Source organism: Crocuta crocuta, unplaced genomic scaffold (assembly GCF_008692635.1).
Source record: "Crocuta crocuta isolate KB4526 unplaced genomic scaffold, BGI_CrCroc_1.0 scaffold75, whole genome shotgun sequence".
Lineage (NCBI taxonomy): Eukaryota > Metazoa > Chordata > Mammalia > Carnivora > Hyaenidae > Crocuta > Crocuta crocuta.
Genome location: NW_027530350.1, coordinates 936,814 through 951,285, shown reverse-complemented (window position 1 = coordinate 951,285; position 14,472 = coordinate 936,814). Strand labels below are relative to the sequence as shown.

Genomic DNA, 14,472 nt, shown 5'->3' with positions numbered 1-14,472 from the left:
CATGTAACTGCAGCATCTAGAACAGTGCTTACTTGATACATAGTTCATGTTCAATAAAAATTTACTGGCAGAAAGTTACCACTATAAAATGGTAAGTGATAAACGTATGATAGAATAGCATTTCTAAACAGTACTAACTCAATTGTGTATGCATGTACATTATATGCAAAGAAAAATATGTGGGAGAAAACAAAAATATTAATAGTCATGATTATTTTGAGGTTGCGAATTACGGGTGATAACTGTTTTCTTCCTTTAACTTATTTTTTAAAAATGTATATTTATTTTTGAGAGAGACAGTGTGCAAGCAGGGGAGGGGCAGAGAGAGAGACACACAGAATCTGAAGTAGGCTTCAGACTCCGAGCTGTCAGCATAGAGCCTGACACAGGACTTGAACTCATGGACTGGGAGATCATGACCTGAGTTGAAGTCAGATACTCAACCTACTGAGTCACCCAGACACTCCTTTTAATTTCTATACTGCCTAATTTTCATATAATAAACTCATGACTTTTATAATCTGAAATAAGCAAAAAAGTTTTTTTCTCAAAAGGATTAAAACAACCTCTTTATATTTTTATGAAATAGTATCTTTGAGACCAGCTTGCAGGTTATGTAAAGCAAGGCTTCTCAAGCTTTAATGTGCATACAAATAACTTAGGGATCTTGACAAAACGCAATTTTTGATTCAGTAGGTTTTGTTAAAGAACTGGTCCAACATCACTGCAGAATTCTTCTTCTGCTAATAATTAGTAAAAATGATAAAAGGGGGTCCTTTTTCCTTTTTAGGGGACCTATTACTGCCCTTGGTAGGGAGGCTACACAGTTATAAAATGCTTACTTTCCTCTTAGAATATTATGTTTGTCTGTTGTGTCTGGTTTCACCATCATGTAAGAACCTAGGGATTTTAGGTCTTAATTTTCTTATGCCAATGTTGCTTGTTTTCCTGTATATTATTATCATCCCATAAGGCACTCCCTAGCTTGAAGACTATTTCCATTACATGTGCCAATGGAAGGCAAAAACTTAGTAAAATTTGGGGTAAGAGTGAGGGAAGGAATAGGCTTTTTCCAATTAATATACTATCCCTTTCTTGTTTTTTGGGGTCAGTTTTTATTTATTTTTTTAAAAGTTTATTTATTTTGAGAGAGAGAGAGAGAGAGAGAGGAAGGGAGGGAGGGAGAGAGGGAGGAAGGGAGGAAGAGATAAGGGGTAGAGAGAGGGAGAAAGAAAGAGAATCCCAAGCAAGCTCTGCACTGTCAGCAGGGAACCCAATGCAGGGCTCAAACTCACAAAGCTCGAGATCATGACCTGAGCTGAAATCATGAGTCAGTCGCTTAACCGACTGAACCACCCAGGTACCCCTGGGGGTCAGCTTTTAATATTCAAGTATAACATATTTTTAGTAAAGTGCATGAATCTTAAATGCAAAGCTCAATGAACTTGAAAAGTGAACACAGGTGCCTGGGTGGCTCAGTTGGTTAAGTGTCTGACTCTTGATTTTGGCTCAGGCCATGATCTCATGGTTTGTGAGTTGGAGCCCTGCATCAAGTTTGGCACTAACAGCATATGGAGCCTGCTTTGGATTCTCTCTCTACCTCTTTCTCTCTCTGCCCTACCCTGGTTGCACATGCTTTCTCATTTTCTATCTCTCTCTCTCAAAATATATAAAATACATTTTAAAAAATAAAAGTGAACACCCCATATAACCACCTGTATGTCCACAGTCTCCCAGGGCTCCTTCTGGAATTTATTCTCCCCCTGCCAAAGGTGACTTCCTATTCTGACTTCTATCAGCACGAATTAAGGTTTGTCTGGCTTTGGATTTCATAATAATGGAACCATACAGAATGTGTTCTTTTGTGTCTTGCGTCTCTGGCTCAGCACGACTCCTGTGAGGTTACCTATGTGGCTGTGTAGCAGCCATTTATTCTCTCTCACTGCTCTAATGATAGTCAATCCTATGATTTGGTCGTAATTTATCCACTCTACAATGGCGCTGTTTCCAGTTTGGGGCGATTACAAAAAATGGCGCCGGGAGTGTTCCTGAACATGTCTTTGGAGCAGATGTGTGTGTATTTCTGTTGGGTGAGAATCCTGGATATGTTCAGCTTTGGTACACACCACTAAACAGTCTTCCAAAGTGCTCCCCCCCACCCCCAATTTACATTCCCATTAGCAGTGTCAAAGCAAGTCTCATTTGCTTATATCTTCACCAACACTTGATATTGATGGCTTTTTAGAAAATATTTTTAGCCATTCTAGTGGGTGTATAGCATATTCCCTTCCTTTTTATTTTTATCTGTGGAAAAATGAATTTTGGTTCTGCTTGTCATTGGTATTTTTAGGGACATGAACCAGTAGTTTTTTGTTTTTGAGAAGTGAAAATATGTACTAGCCTTTTGATCCAGAACTACTGGGCACAAAGACATTTTTATAATAGTAGCACTATTCATTTGTTTTCAAGTCTAGAACTTACAGATAAATATGGGCAGATAATTTATTATCTGTCATCTGGCCAGCCCACCAATATCTGGAAATTCAAAACAGGAAGAGGCCTGTCAGATTGGATACTCTTGGAAGCAAGGGGTGAGTGGGGGAGCACTTTAAAAACTTACTGTGGGATGGAACAGAAATATTTATTATTATGGACTGTGTATTGTATCTCAGTGAGATATGACCTTAATAAGTAAGTAAGTTCCTACTGTATTTAAATATATACTTTCATTTATAACAAAGGACCAAACATGATCTTTATTGTATATTCCTATCACATGAAGTATTCTTATAAATATGTCCATCTGTTTTGTATTACACAATAAGTTCATACTAATGAGAATTTATTATACACAAAGCTAGGTTTCACTAGTAAAAATCTACATTACAGACTTTCTAGAAAAAAGACATAGCTTTATTATGTTCATGTAAGGAATGCTTAAGACTAATTGAAATGCTCAGAGGATGACGTATTCTGGTTAATTCATTTTCGGGGAAAAAACTGGTTAACCGGAAAGCACATACACACTCATCTATAGCAGTGAGGACATTAGAAGGAACAGACTTGACAAAAACCAGTTATTTTGTGGTTTGCGACACTTGATCTTGTGATTTCAGCACTGAAAGTATTCTGATTAACCTTAAGTGTTCACTTATCTGGTTACGGTTAATCAAGACTTCCTTTACCTATAAACTCTACAAGTAAGCCAGTTTTCTCTTATTCCCTCAAAATTTATTTAATGAAGAGATTATAAAGATTTAAGTAGCAATTTTTATAGAAAGCACTTACAGTCTATAGAATAAAGCACGGAGGTATTCACCAATAAACAGTTACTGTGTCAACGAATAAATGGGTGTTTGAGGATATCTGCCTGGGAGCAATGATTCCTTTATTAAACATTATTAGCTGCCATTATTTTTAACATTTTGCCATGTTCGACCAACATAGACTTTTTATGTTATTAATCTGCACCATATAAAAAATTAAGATGCTGGATTAAGGTAAACTTTTATACAATATTTATAAAATAACAACTTATAAATCAGTGGAAACAATAAAAAATTTTCTTTGTGGTTCTCAATATTTTGACATAGCAAAAAATATTTTCCTAAATACCTGTTAGTTTGCCAGCTGCCGTAAGTGGTGGAAACAGCGTTGCCCAGAGAAGAGAAGATACAGACCTTCCTTTTTAAAGGAGTCTCCCCGGTTCTTGAAGGGACATCTCACGGCAAGGCTAACTAGTGATTCATGTACTTAACAAGGACGCCCTTCATTAGAAGAGTCTGTTTTCCTAGATGCCGATGTGGAACTAAGCTATGACTTTGAGTCACCACTTACCATCATTTTGTAACTTGTTCTTATGAATAAAACAACTGGGAACTACACATATCAGTGTGCATGCACAGCAGGCGATGTAAACTTAACAGTTCAAAACTGAGCCCTGAGATCCAGGTCCCTGCTCTCCCCAAGTCCTCACCTCAGGGAAAGGCAGAGGGTAGCCCCATTCTTTGGGCCGTTCAGGCCACAGGACTACAGGCATCTTTGCCTCCTCTTTTTTTCTCTCACAGCTCACGCCTAGTGGGCTGGCCAATCCTGAGGCTTCCAGTGTTCCCACCATCTCTTTCCATGGCCGGGCCTATCCCCAGTGCAAACAGGGTTCTCTCTCCCCTGGACCGCTGCCATCCCCTCCTGCCTGGCCTCCCTGTCTCCTTGCCTCTCCCCTGGTCCCCCTGGTCCCCTCTCCACACAGGAATCAGAAGAATCTTTAGAAAAACACATTGTAATTTGCAGGAACAGCATTAAAAAAAAAAAAAATTCCAGCATGATTAAATTTTTTAAAAGCCCGACTGAACTTCTCTTTCATTATTTTCAGGAATGAAATTGTATTTGTCTCTGTCGCATGTAGTATGCATGAGATCACACTTCTTGCTTCCTTCTATCCATCCTCTATATCAACTTCTTGATTTTTGTTTCTGTTTTGAGACCATGAGAATTTAGGCCCTGCCTACTATTATTATCATTAAATTCATTTTAATGATATATTAATTGTATTAATGTATTACTTGTATATCTTTTTCAAAGCACTATTCTTGCTATTTGAGTTTTCTTTAAAACATAGTTTCCACAATTATTTAGACCTGATTCTGTGTTTAACTGAATCTGAGGTTCACTGCTAGTCCTTTTATACCATGAATTTCCTGTTCTTAAAGAATTTTGTTTCTCTTCTTAATTGGCTGGAATATTTACACATATGTGCTTACATATGTATGTGTGTACACATGTGTGTATATGTATTTAATTCAAAATTATTTTCAAAAAGAGTACTTAAGTGACATATATCTTAAGTGTCTTGATATTTGAAAATGTCTTTCTATCTCTTTGTACTTTGGATGAGTACAGAATTTTCAGGTCACAAATCCCTTGTCCCTGAGATCTTGCAAACGTTCTGTCACTATCTTCTGGCATTCAATGTTTCAAAGAAAACTAAGGTAAGATTAATTTTTCTCTAATAATAGCTTGTTTGTTGTCTGCCGGTATTCTTTTAGGATATTTTCTTTGTTTCTGAAATGTTAACGTTCCATGAAGCTGTAAAAAGGCACATCTTTTTTCATTACTTTTGCCTGGTACTCAGTGAAGTTTTTTCATCCATAGACTTAGGTCTGTCTTCAGCCCAGTACAGTTTTGTTGTTGTTACTTTGATATTGCTTATTTGTTCCTTCTGGTCCTCTTTGGAAATATCATTGGCTCATACAGCATTGTATGTACTGCACAACTCTCCTGTGCCAAGGTTCTGCGTATGGCGATGGATCACGGCTCTGTGGGTTAGCTCTGTGATCTGTTTTTGTTGATCAGCTTTCTTTTGGTTTTATCTCTTTATTTCCTCTACAGTCTGGAATAACAATTCAAGTTTCCACTCGCGTTAGTACTTAGACTTAGGACTGGATTGAGTCTGTCACTTCTACTTTTAATGCAGATTTCAATTTTGGCATTGCACTTTTAGTTTTTTAAATAATCTTTCCTTATTGCATTCAATTCCCTTATTATTTCTGCTTGTTTCTTAGCCAGACCCTTTTAAATCCATGTCTCATTTCACATACCTCAAGTTTCTTTGAATTATGAGAACATAAAGCAGATGTTTTCTAACAATCTGGTGTTTTCTGAAGAAAATACTCTAGCCCAGTGACATCTTCTCCCTTTACATCTTCTTGGATGCTTATTACTCTACCTTACTGCAGAATCATTTCATAGATTCCATGTTATTTCGTTTTTGGGTGCTCCTGTTCTTGAATGATGAGATGGCCGCACAAAACTGTTTAGGAACAGACTGGATAGACTCTCCTTGCTTGTATTTATTCACCATTTTGTTATTATTAGAGTTCTCCTTGAAGATTTTAAACTGGTGTTCGTAGTTGAACTAAATCTATTTACTACTTAGCTCAGGAACTCAGTAGGGAAGGAGTTGGAACTGTGGACAGTCACAGCATGAGAACTTCATCTCCACATCATTTCTTACTTTGTTTGGAAAAGCCATCGCAATGGGGCCACTTGGCATTTGTTTGATCTCATCTTCAAGCCAAGTATAAGTTAAGGCTGGGCTGGCCCCTTTCCCGGTGCTGTTTCCCTTCCAGTTTTCTGTTTGTCGTAGCCACTGCATAAAATCTAGATCTCCCCGGCCCCACTGCCCCCAGTGTTGCTACTTTCAACAGCTGCTGCTTGGCAGTGACAAAACGGAAGTCAAGTGATCTGCTTCTCACCAGCTTTAGGGCTCTCGCATCTATGCCCCACCTCACCAAGTAAGAGACGTCAATTTGATTCTGTTGGGTTTCATGTACTTCCTTGCTAGTAATGCTATTTCTTAGGGAGGTTTTTGAATTGTTGCTAGTGCTACCATTCCCAGGGTCTCTTCACACTCCATTTAGCAAATATTCTTCAAAGCTTCTTGCATGTCACTAGCACTCTTTCCTAATTTCTACTGTCATATGGTTTTTCACTGTTTACAGCTTTTTGTTATTTTAACATTTTCATGGTTATCCGGTGAAGACCAAGTTAGATGCCTGTGCTCAAGCAGCCTGGAAGTTAGGACTGTATTTCTCTGCTGCACTTGGTTGAAGTTGTCCTCTCATGGCCATGGATGCCATGTGCTGAGAGCTGAGCCATTCAGGTGCTAGGAAGAGTAACTGGCATTTTACTGTTCTCCCTGAAATGCAGACATTCCTTGACATGGCTGCTTCCACCTTTCCTCTCTCTTTGCTCTGTAGTCTCAGCCTTAGTCAACACACCTTATCTCTTGGCTGGGCTGTTGCTCTATACAGATGATGATAAGAATGCAGATATAGATATGCATATGGATATGCATTCCTATCTGGTCCTCACCTTGCTCCTGAACTCTGGATTCACATCTTCAAATCTCATGCTTGACATTTTTATGGAGGAGTCCAGTAGTGAGAGAAACATTATAACATCCAAAGCAAACATTTGCTTTCTCCACAAGCCTCTCCTCTTCCTGGCTTCCTTATTTCTGTCCTCTAGGGCTTGAAAACCTCACTGTTCCCCTTACCTCACATTCAGTCAGTCTCTGTCTTCTTATCTCCCTTCTTGCCCAGCCTCCAAACTGTCCCATCCCTTCTATTCTTCACTTCCATAACCTGGTTTGGGTTCTTATCACTTTTCACCTGGATAACTGACATAATTTTAATGATTTGATTTCCAGGTTCTCCCACCTCTCTCTTCTCTGACACCTTCTCTCTTCATGGTTATGAAGCCTCCTAAATAAGATATAACTAACTATACCATTCCCTTTCTCAGTGATGTTCACACCCCTCATGGCTTATAGAATAGAGTTAGCATGGTGCTCAATGCCCTTGGGGGTTTACCTTCCCCCTTATTTTCTCTCCCTCTACCCCCAACCCCACCCCAAACTCTGAGCTTTAGTCCCTAGAAAGTTTGTCATTCTTCAAACAGCCTTGTATTGAAGGCTTCTTCCTCTGCTCATAGATTCCTTCTGTCTAGACCAGAGCTATGCAAACTGCCTTCGGTGAGCATACACTTGTTACTAGTCCATGATAAAATAAGTAATACAAATGAACAGTAAGCATTTAAAAACTTGTATGGCAATTTGACAAAGTACTTTTATGCTTGCTGAATCTAGTATTAAATAAAATGGGTTTGTATCTTGTATGTTAATTTTACATCTTTTTTTCCCCAGTAATTCATTTCTGTTTTATTTTATAAAAGCCTTAGTCCATTTCTGATGAAAAACACTTGGCCTCTCTCCACAGAAGGTTTGAGAAGCTCTGGTCAAGGCTATCCTTCCATTCCAATCCTTAGAAGAGTTACCAGTTGAAACCATGCTCATCCTCCCTGGCCCAGCTCAAATGGCACTTCCTCTGTGAGTTTTTCCTAACTGCAGCCTAGAAATTACACACACATTTGTCTACATAACACAGCACTTTATTTAAAAACACTGCTGTGGGGGTGCCTGGGTGGCTTAGTTGGTTAAGCGTCCGACTTTCGCTTAGGTCATGATCTCACAGTTCGTGGGTTTGAGCCCCGCGTCGGGCTCTGTGCTGACTGCCAGCTCGGAGCCTGGAGCCTGTTTTAGTCTGTGACTCCCTCTCTTCTGACCCTTCCCTGCTCACGCTGTCTCTCTCTCTGTCTCCTAGAAATAAATAAACTTTAAAAAAAATAAAAATAAAAACACTGCTGTGGCATTTACTATATTGTATCCTGTATTAAAACTACACATATATATTCTTTCCTAGGTCAGTGACTGAAGGCAAAGACCCTTAGGAAAAACAGATATCTAATAAATGTCTACTGGACGAAATACAGTTATTATAAACTAAATAAAAGGAATGAGGAAATGCCTTCCATTCTTTAGATATGAGCAAAGTGGGTGCTCAGAATAAAGTCTAAATTCCTTGCCTGGCACCTACCTGCCTCTTAGCCCCAAGTCCTTGTGTACGTTTTATGCTGAATGGAATCTTGCTCATACTTGAGACCGGTCCTCAGCTCACACACGAGACTGTACAATGTCATGCCTTTGTCTATGCAATGTCCTCTGCTGGGGCATTTTTTCACTTTCCTTTAACTGGCTAATACTCATGTATCCTTCAAAAGCCAGCTCATGTATCCTTTCCTGAAAAATCCATCCTAGAATCCCTTTCCTCTGGGCTTCCACTGTATTCTCTGTATCTGTCTACCTAGATACTTACCATACTCAACTGAAATGATCTGTTCAGGTACCCATCTTTCCCATTCCTCAAAACCATAGCCTTCTTGAGTACAGGGACAGTATCCCATGAATCTTTGTGGCCTCAGCGCCAAGCACAGTGCATGTCACATGTCAGTGTTCATTTTGAACTACTCAAGGGAAAAAAAGGAACATAATTGTTGGTTCATGGAGATATCATGCTAGCCAAAGCAGCCAGAGAAAGGCTAATTTCATTTAGCCTGAGAATGAAACTGATTGTAGATCAGCAAAACACTGGGGAGAAGATATGATTAAAATCGGTGGCTTTTTGTGGAATGGATATTTTCTTTTGTTAGGGAATGATGGAATCAGAGATTCAGATTCTGAACCAAGTATAATTAAAGTTATTATAGACTGTATTCTAATAAGAAAATTCTTGCTATTGATTCATAAAAGGTCCAATAAAACCCAGAGTCTATGATATTCCACACAGGATCCAGCCAAGAAGCAAAGAGAGGTCACTGGTGATGGCCATCTTCACTGAGAAGGATACGTGCTGCTGCAAAGACACACTCATTGAAGCAGACATCACCAGGAGTGGCAGCAACATTCCTTTTCCTCAAATCTCAGCTAGCGACCGGGAATCAATGCGTGGGCTTGAAGCTGTACTTTGGAAAGTACAGCTTCAAATGATGATTTGCTAGTTCCTGGCCAGACTTTCTGCTGTTCACCAAGGAAACACCCATACTTACTGGGATTACACAGCAACCTCAACACAGCTGGGAGCTATTAGTCAATCAGAGCCACACAGGACTGGCAGAAGATGGCAAAAAGGGGACCAAACAAAGCCATCTTGTTTTGGTAACAGTCTAAAGATTCATATTCCACAGGAGGCCGTCTCTGTCCTTGGCCAGTGGCTGTGCTTTCAACTAGCACATCTCTCTAAACTGAGGGCTAGAAGGTCCACCTGAGAATAACAATCCTGTGGATTAAAAAAATATCTATATGCAATAAGGGAAACACTTGAAAATGCTACATCAGCATCAGGATAATGATGCAGAATGTGTCACGAGCATATGTGAGAATGATACTTCTTATAGAATTGTAGAGTTGGCAGCAGATAACAGAGGCCTCACAGGTAATAGGGACCTGAACTTTGGGCTCAGATATCTGGTTCTCTAGTCATGACCCAGAACAAGTTACATCATCTTTCTAGTCTTCAGTTTCCTCAGTATACAGAGGGAACAAAATACCTACATTTCAGAAGAAATGAAGAACATAATCCCTACTGGTTATCATAAGAATTAAATAGCATAATGAACATAAAGAATTTGACTGGGTGTCTCGCTTGCAGTCCAGTCTGATGAGTATTAGCAAATACAACAGAAATAACGATGAAACAGATTCTTCTGTAGAGAATGCTATGTGCTAGGGTTTCAAATGGTTTACATGTCTCATCTGAATTAATCTGCATAACTGCCCTAGCATCTGTCATTCCATTTTTCAGAACCCAGGCTGTCTGGCTCCAGGGCTGGCACTATTAGTCACTAGGTGATGATGACAATGATGATGATGTTGATGACGATGGTGGTGGTGACGGAAGATATCTTGATAATGATGTTGATAATGCAAGGCAACTAGCAGACTCTCTGGCACATGGTAATTGCTCAGTAAATGCTTGCTATTATTAAAATGCTTGTATTATTTGTGAAGATTTGTAGGGATGGTAGTTCTACAACCATTTTAGGTATTCATCCATGGATTACATCATTTTTATTCCCTTTCTTATATCTTAAAGCTCTTTCTTGCTATTATTTAAGCCTATTTTCTCTTTTTCAGATTTCCAAGGAAGAAGAGAAAATATCCCTGAAATAATTAGTTGCTCTATTTCAAGATATCTAGAAAGTTATTAACCCTAATCCCTTTATGATTTTTTTTAATAGGTGCCAATTTCTTGTTTTCCATCCATTTCATCTTATTTGTTGTTTTTCTTTGAGCCCTTCACAATTTTCTTTCACAACTCTCTTTCAGGGAAGAAAGAAAAACTGGGCAGTTTCTGATGCTGGTCTCATTGCTGTGGACTTTAGCAGAAGGGTCATTCCTTAACGGTAACCCTAATTCTAACTCAGGTATAACTGGTGTCCTATTCGAAGAAGTCACAGTAGTGGGTCTGCTTTTCTTCCTTTGGCTTATCTGGTGAACATATTTCATTTATTTTAAAGGGGTGATGTGAGGATTGAATGTGGTAATGTCTGTAAAAGTAACTATAGCTTGGTGCTCAATGAAGAATAGTCAAGACATGAACTAATACCAAGGATTCTCATTATTTCAATTAAAAATGTATTCTCAGGAGCACCTGGGTGGCTCAGCTAGTTAAGCATCTGACTTCAGCTAAGGTCATGATCTCAGTTAGTGGGTTTCGGGCCCCACGTCAGGCTCTGTGCTGATAGCTCAGAGCCTGGAGTCTGTTTCAGATTCTGTGTCTCCCCCTCTTTCGGCCCCTCCCCCACATGCACTCCATCTGTCTCTCTCAAAAATAAACATTAAAACAAATTTTTAAAAAATATATTCTCATATTCCTCTCCAGTGCAATGAGTTATCAATCTAATGGTCTATTTGTACACAGAGTAAAACCCAATGTTGTCTTCACATTCTCACAGAAGCCAGGGCCAGATCATGATCTGGTCTTCACGATTTTGATAGCTTTCTTCTTTGCCACGTCCCCCACCACGTACATGTGCTTCAGAGTCAAACTGAAAAACTTATACTTGTATATCACGTGTCTAAGGAATGCCCTGACTCCTCAACCATCTGGAAAATCCTTAGCCTCTCTCAAGTGTGAACTCAAGCATTATATTCTCCACGAAGCCCTTCTTTGTTCATTCCACAGCATCGTGCACATACTTTCCCACAGAATGTAAGAAATCGTTTGCCTATTTATCTTCTTTGAGTTCCTTCTTTGAGGGCAGGGGCTGCATTTTATTTTTCTATCCCTAATGTCTGGTGTGCATCAAGAACTTAAGAAATGAATGACTGACTAAACCACTCATTCTTCAGTTTTAATATGAGCAATATCTCTCATCACCCTCATCTCCTGTGAACCACTCATTTTGGCTCTTATTCACCTTTTGCCTTGCCAAGGAGATCAGAGTCCACCCAGAAGTTGCCCTCAATGCCCAGGGTGATGAGTGTCTTTACTGGAAAAAATCTAATCTTTCAATGTGTGAAATTTGTTCACACTATTTGCATATGAATTTTTTTTAAAGCAAATTCCCCAAATAACAAGTCTTTGCCTAGGAAATAAAGAAGTTTCTTAATCAGTATTTTAAGGGGCAACAGCAAATATTAATGGGTTCTGAGGCAACCACAGTCTAAAAGTGAAAGAAAAAAAAAAGGCAGGCAATGCAGGGGCAGGGGGAGCATTGGAGGAGAAGCCAGGAGACATAGCGAATACACACCCTGGATGATCTAAAATGCTCCTGTCTATAGTCAATGACAGTGAAATGATTTGTAGGAAAAAAATTCTATCTGTGGATTTCTAGTAGAGGTGGGACACTGATAGATCTTATATATGAGAGGAATCAGGGAGTCTAGGGTCTTCCAGGATTGCTGGTCAAATTATTGCTTCTTGGACAGGATAGGAGAGGTCAAATATTTCCCTCGGAGAACTGACCTAAGAAGGCCAGGGGATGGTCTATAATTTTACACAAACATTTTGGCATGGTTTACTTGTTTCTCTGACTGGTTGATTAGGGCTTGGATAACTTTTCTCCAACAGTTTTGGGATGGGGCCACCTTTGGGCCCAGAGTATTTTCTTAGTCCATTATTGGAGATTACCTGTAAATTATCCAGGATGATGCGGAGGGAGTGTACCTGCCGTCGAACAGCACCTGAGAACCTTTCATAGGTTGCGGCATCATACTCACTCATTTGGATCTCCTTTAGCCTGAAATCAGAGAGGGTGAAAAAGACAGTGGCTGAAATCATATGTATGTGGTCTTTTACATCCATTCATCTGCCCCTAGAACTATAGCAAGGTCCCTGGGATCTGATGCTGCCTTGAAGGAGAAAATGCACGAAGCAATGTTTCCAGTTAGGAGATTCTGAGGAAGAAAATGCCAGTGGTAGGCTGGTAAAGACTTAACAAGTAGACTTCCAGAACAAACCAAACCAAACCAACAAAAATCCCTGATTTATAATATTTGCTGATTTCTGTGGCATAAATACTGCAACCATGATCAACTCCAAGCTACTAACAGTAAGATCACCGAGCACTGACTTAGAAAGGAATGTGCACAATTGACGCTCATGAGGTAGTGAGTCAGCTCTACAGCAAACCACTGCCATATCCTAAAGACATGTCACGATGTTGGCAGCTGGTCAGTTCATGTGGCAGGTTCCTAGAAGAGCTCCGTGGGTTGCTTTTAGAGACCCAGGACATCTATTTGGTTGGCCAAGATAACAGTTCAGGCCCAAGGAATGTAATTTAATATGTTGCCATATAAATACAAGAGTTTTCTAAAATTGCTGTGTACTTCTAATAGGATAATTGTGTTTTCATATTATTGTGGCTTTGAAGTTCTAACTCACCAGCACAGTGCTTCTTTTTATTGTTCTTCATCATCAGCTTCCACTGCAGCGCCAGCAGCACATTTGCAAATCCCCGAACACACTGCACACCCAGAGCTCAGGCTTCTCCCTCACTGGGAACTCCCTTTCTCTACCCCTTTGTCTCTAACTCTCACTTACTCTTCAGGACTCAATTCAATAAGGACTGCCTCTAGGAAGCCTGCACTGATCCCAGGCCTGTTTTCTGTGGTCTCACAGCATTTTGTGGTTCCCTCTCTCAAAGCATTTATTACCCATCCAATACCTGTCTGCTACCTGTCTTCCCAAATTGGGTCCCTTAGGAGAAGGACTGAGTCTTCCTCATTTTTATATGTACAGTGTCTAGCATGGTACCTAGCACATAATAGGTGCTCAAAATCAAATGAAATGACTGACTGAAATAAAAAAAAAAAGACTCGGGATTATTTAAAATACATCATCTTAATCTAATCATAAGGAGAAGCTTCATTCACGGATGAGGCATCTTAAACTAATCTTAAGGAGAAGGTTCATGCATTGGAGTGAGGCTCTCTTGGGCTTTACAGTGTTGCATCCATAATACACTAATTTGATCACATGTTTCTGTAAGTATCTATAAATGGAAAGGGTGCTGATACTAGGCCAGGCACTAATGAATGCATGTCTGTGAAGCTTAGCGATGGCACAGTCTCCTAAACTGCTGTGCGTGCATGCATGTGTGTGTACACGTGTGTGCAGTGCTCGAGGTGTAGATCTTGCATGCACAGCTGAAAGTCTTATCTAAAATCTAGATTTATCATCTCCGGCTGGAACAGAAACCCTAGATGCCGGATGAGAATGAATGGTCTTTCTTCCTCCATGTCAGGCCAAGCACCGGGAAGAATCCTGCCATTACGGGGCAGAGTGTTATAGGTTTACTAGAATCACACGGTAGGCCTAACTGCCAAGGGCAGATCCATAGTTCCTGCCCTACCACCTGGAAGGTTCAGCTAACACCAACTCAGGTTTCAAGATCCCTCCTGAAGGCACATCCAATGAGGTCTTACTTGATCCCTTTGGTATCCTTCTGATTTTATTTGTTTGTTTGTTTATTCTTAAATAGTTTATTGTCAAGTTGGTTTCCACATAACACCCAGTGCTCATCCCCACACGTGCCCTCCTCCATGCCCATCCCCCCCCTTCCCCTCTCCCC

At 39.9% G+C, this 14,472-nt stretch overlaps 1 protein-coding gene across 1 annotated transcript in view; it reads right to left on the bottom strand.

The window, feature by feature from the left end:
• The window catches only part of VWA8 (von Willebrand factor A domain containing 8), a 357,898-nt gene that overhangs the window by 27,427 nt on the left and 315,999 nt on the right, over nucleotides 1-14,472 (bottom strand). Inside the window, exon 41 of the mRNA XM_077765686.1 lies at nucleotides 12,531-12,639. Within this exon, the coding sequence (XP_077621812.1) occupies nucleotides 12,531-12,639 (109 nt within the window). The remainder of the gene's footprint in view (nucleotides 1-12,530; nucleotides 12,640-14,472) is intronic.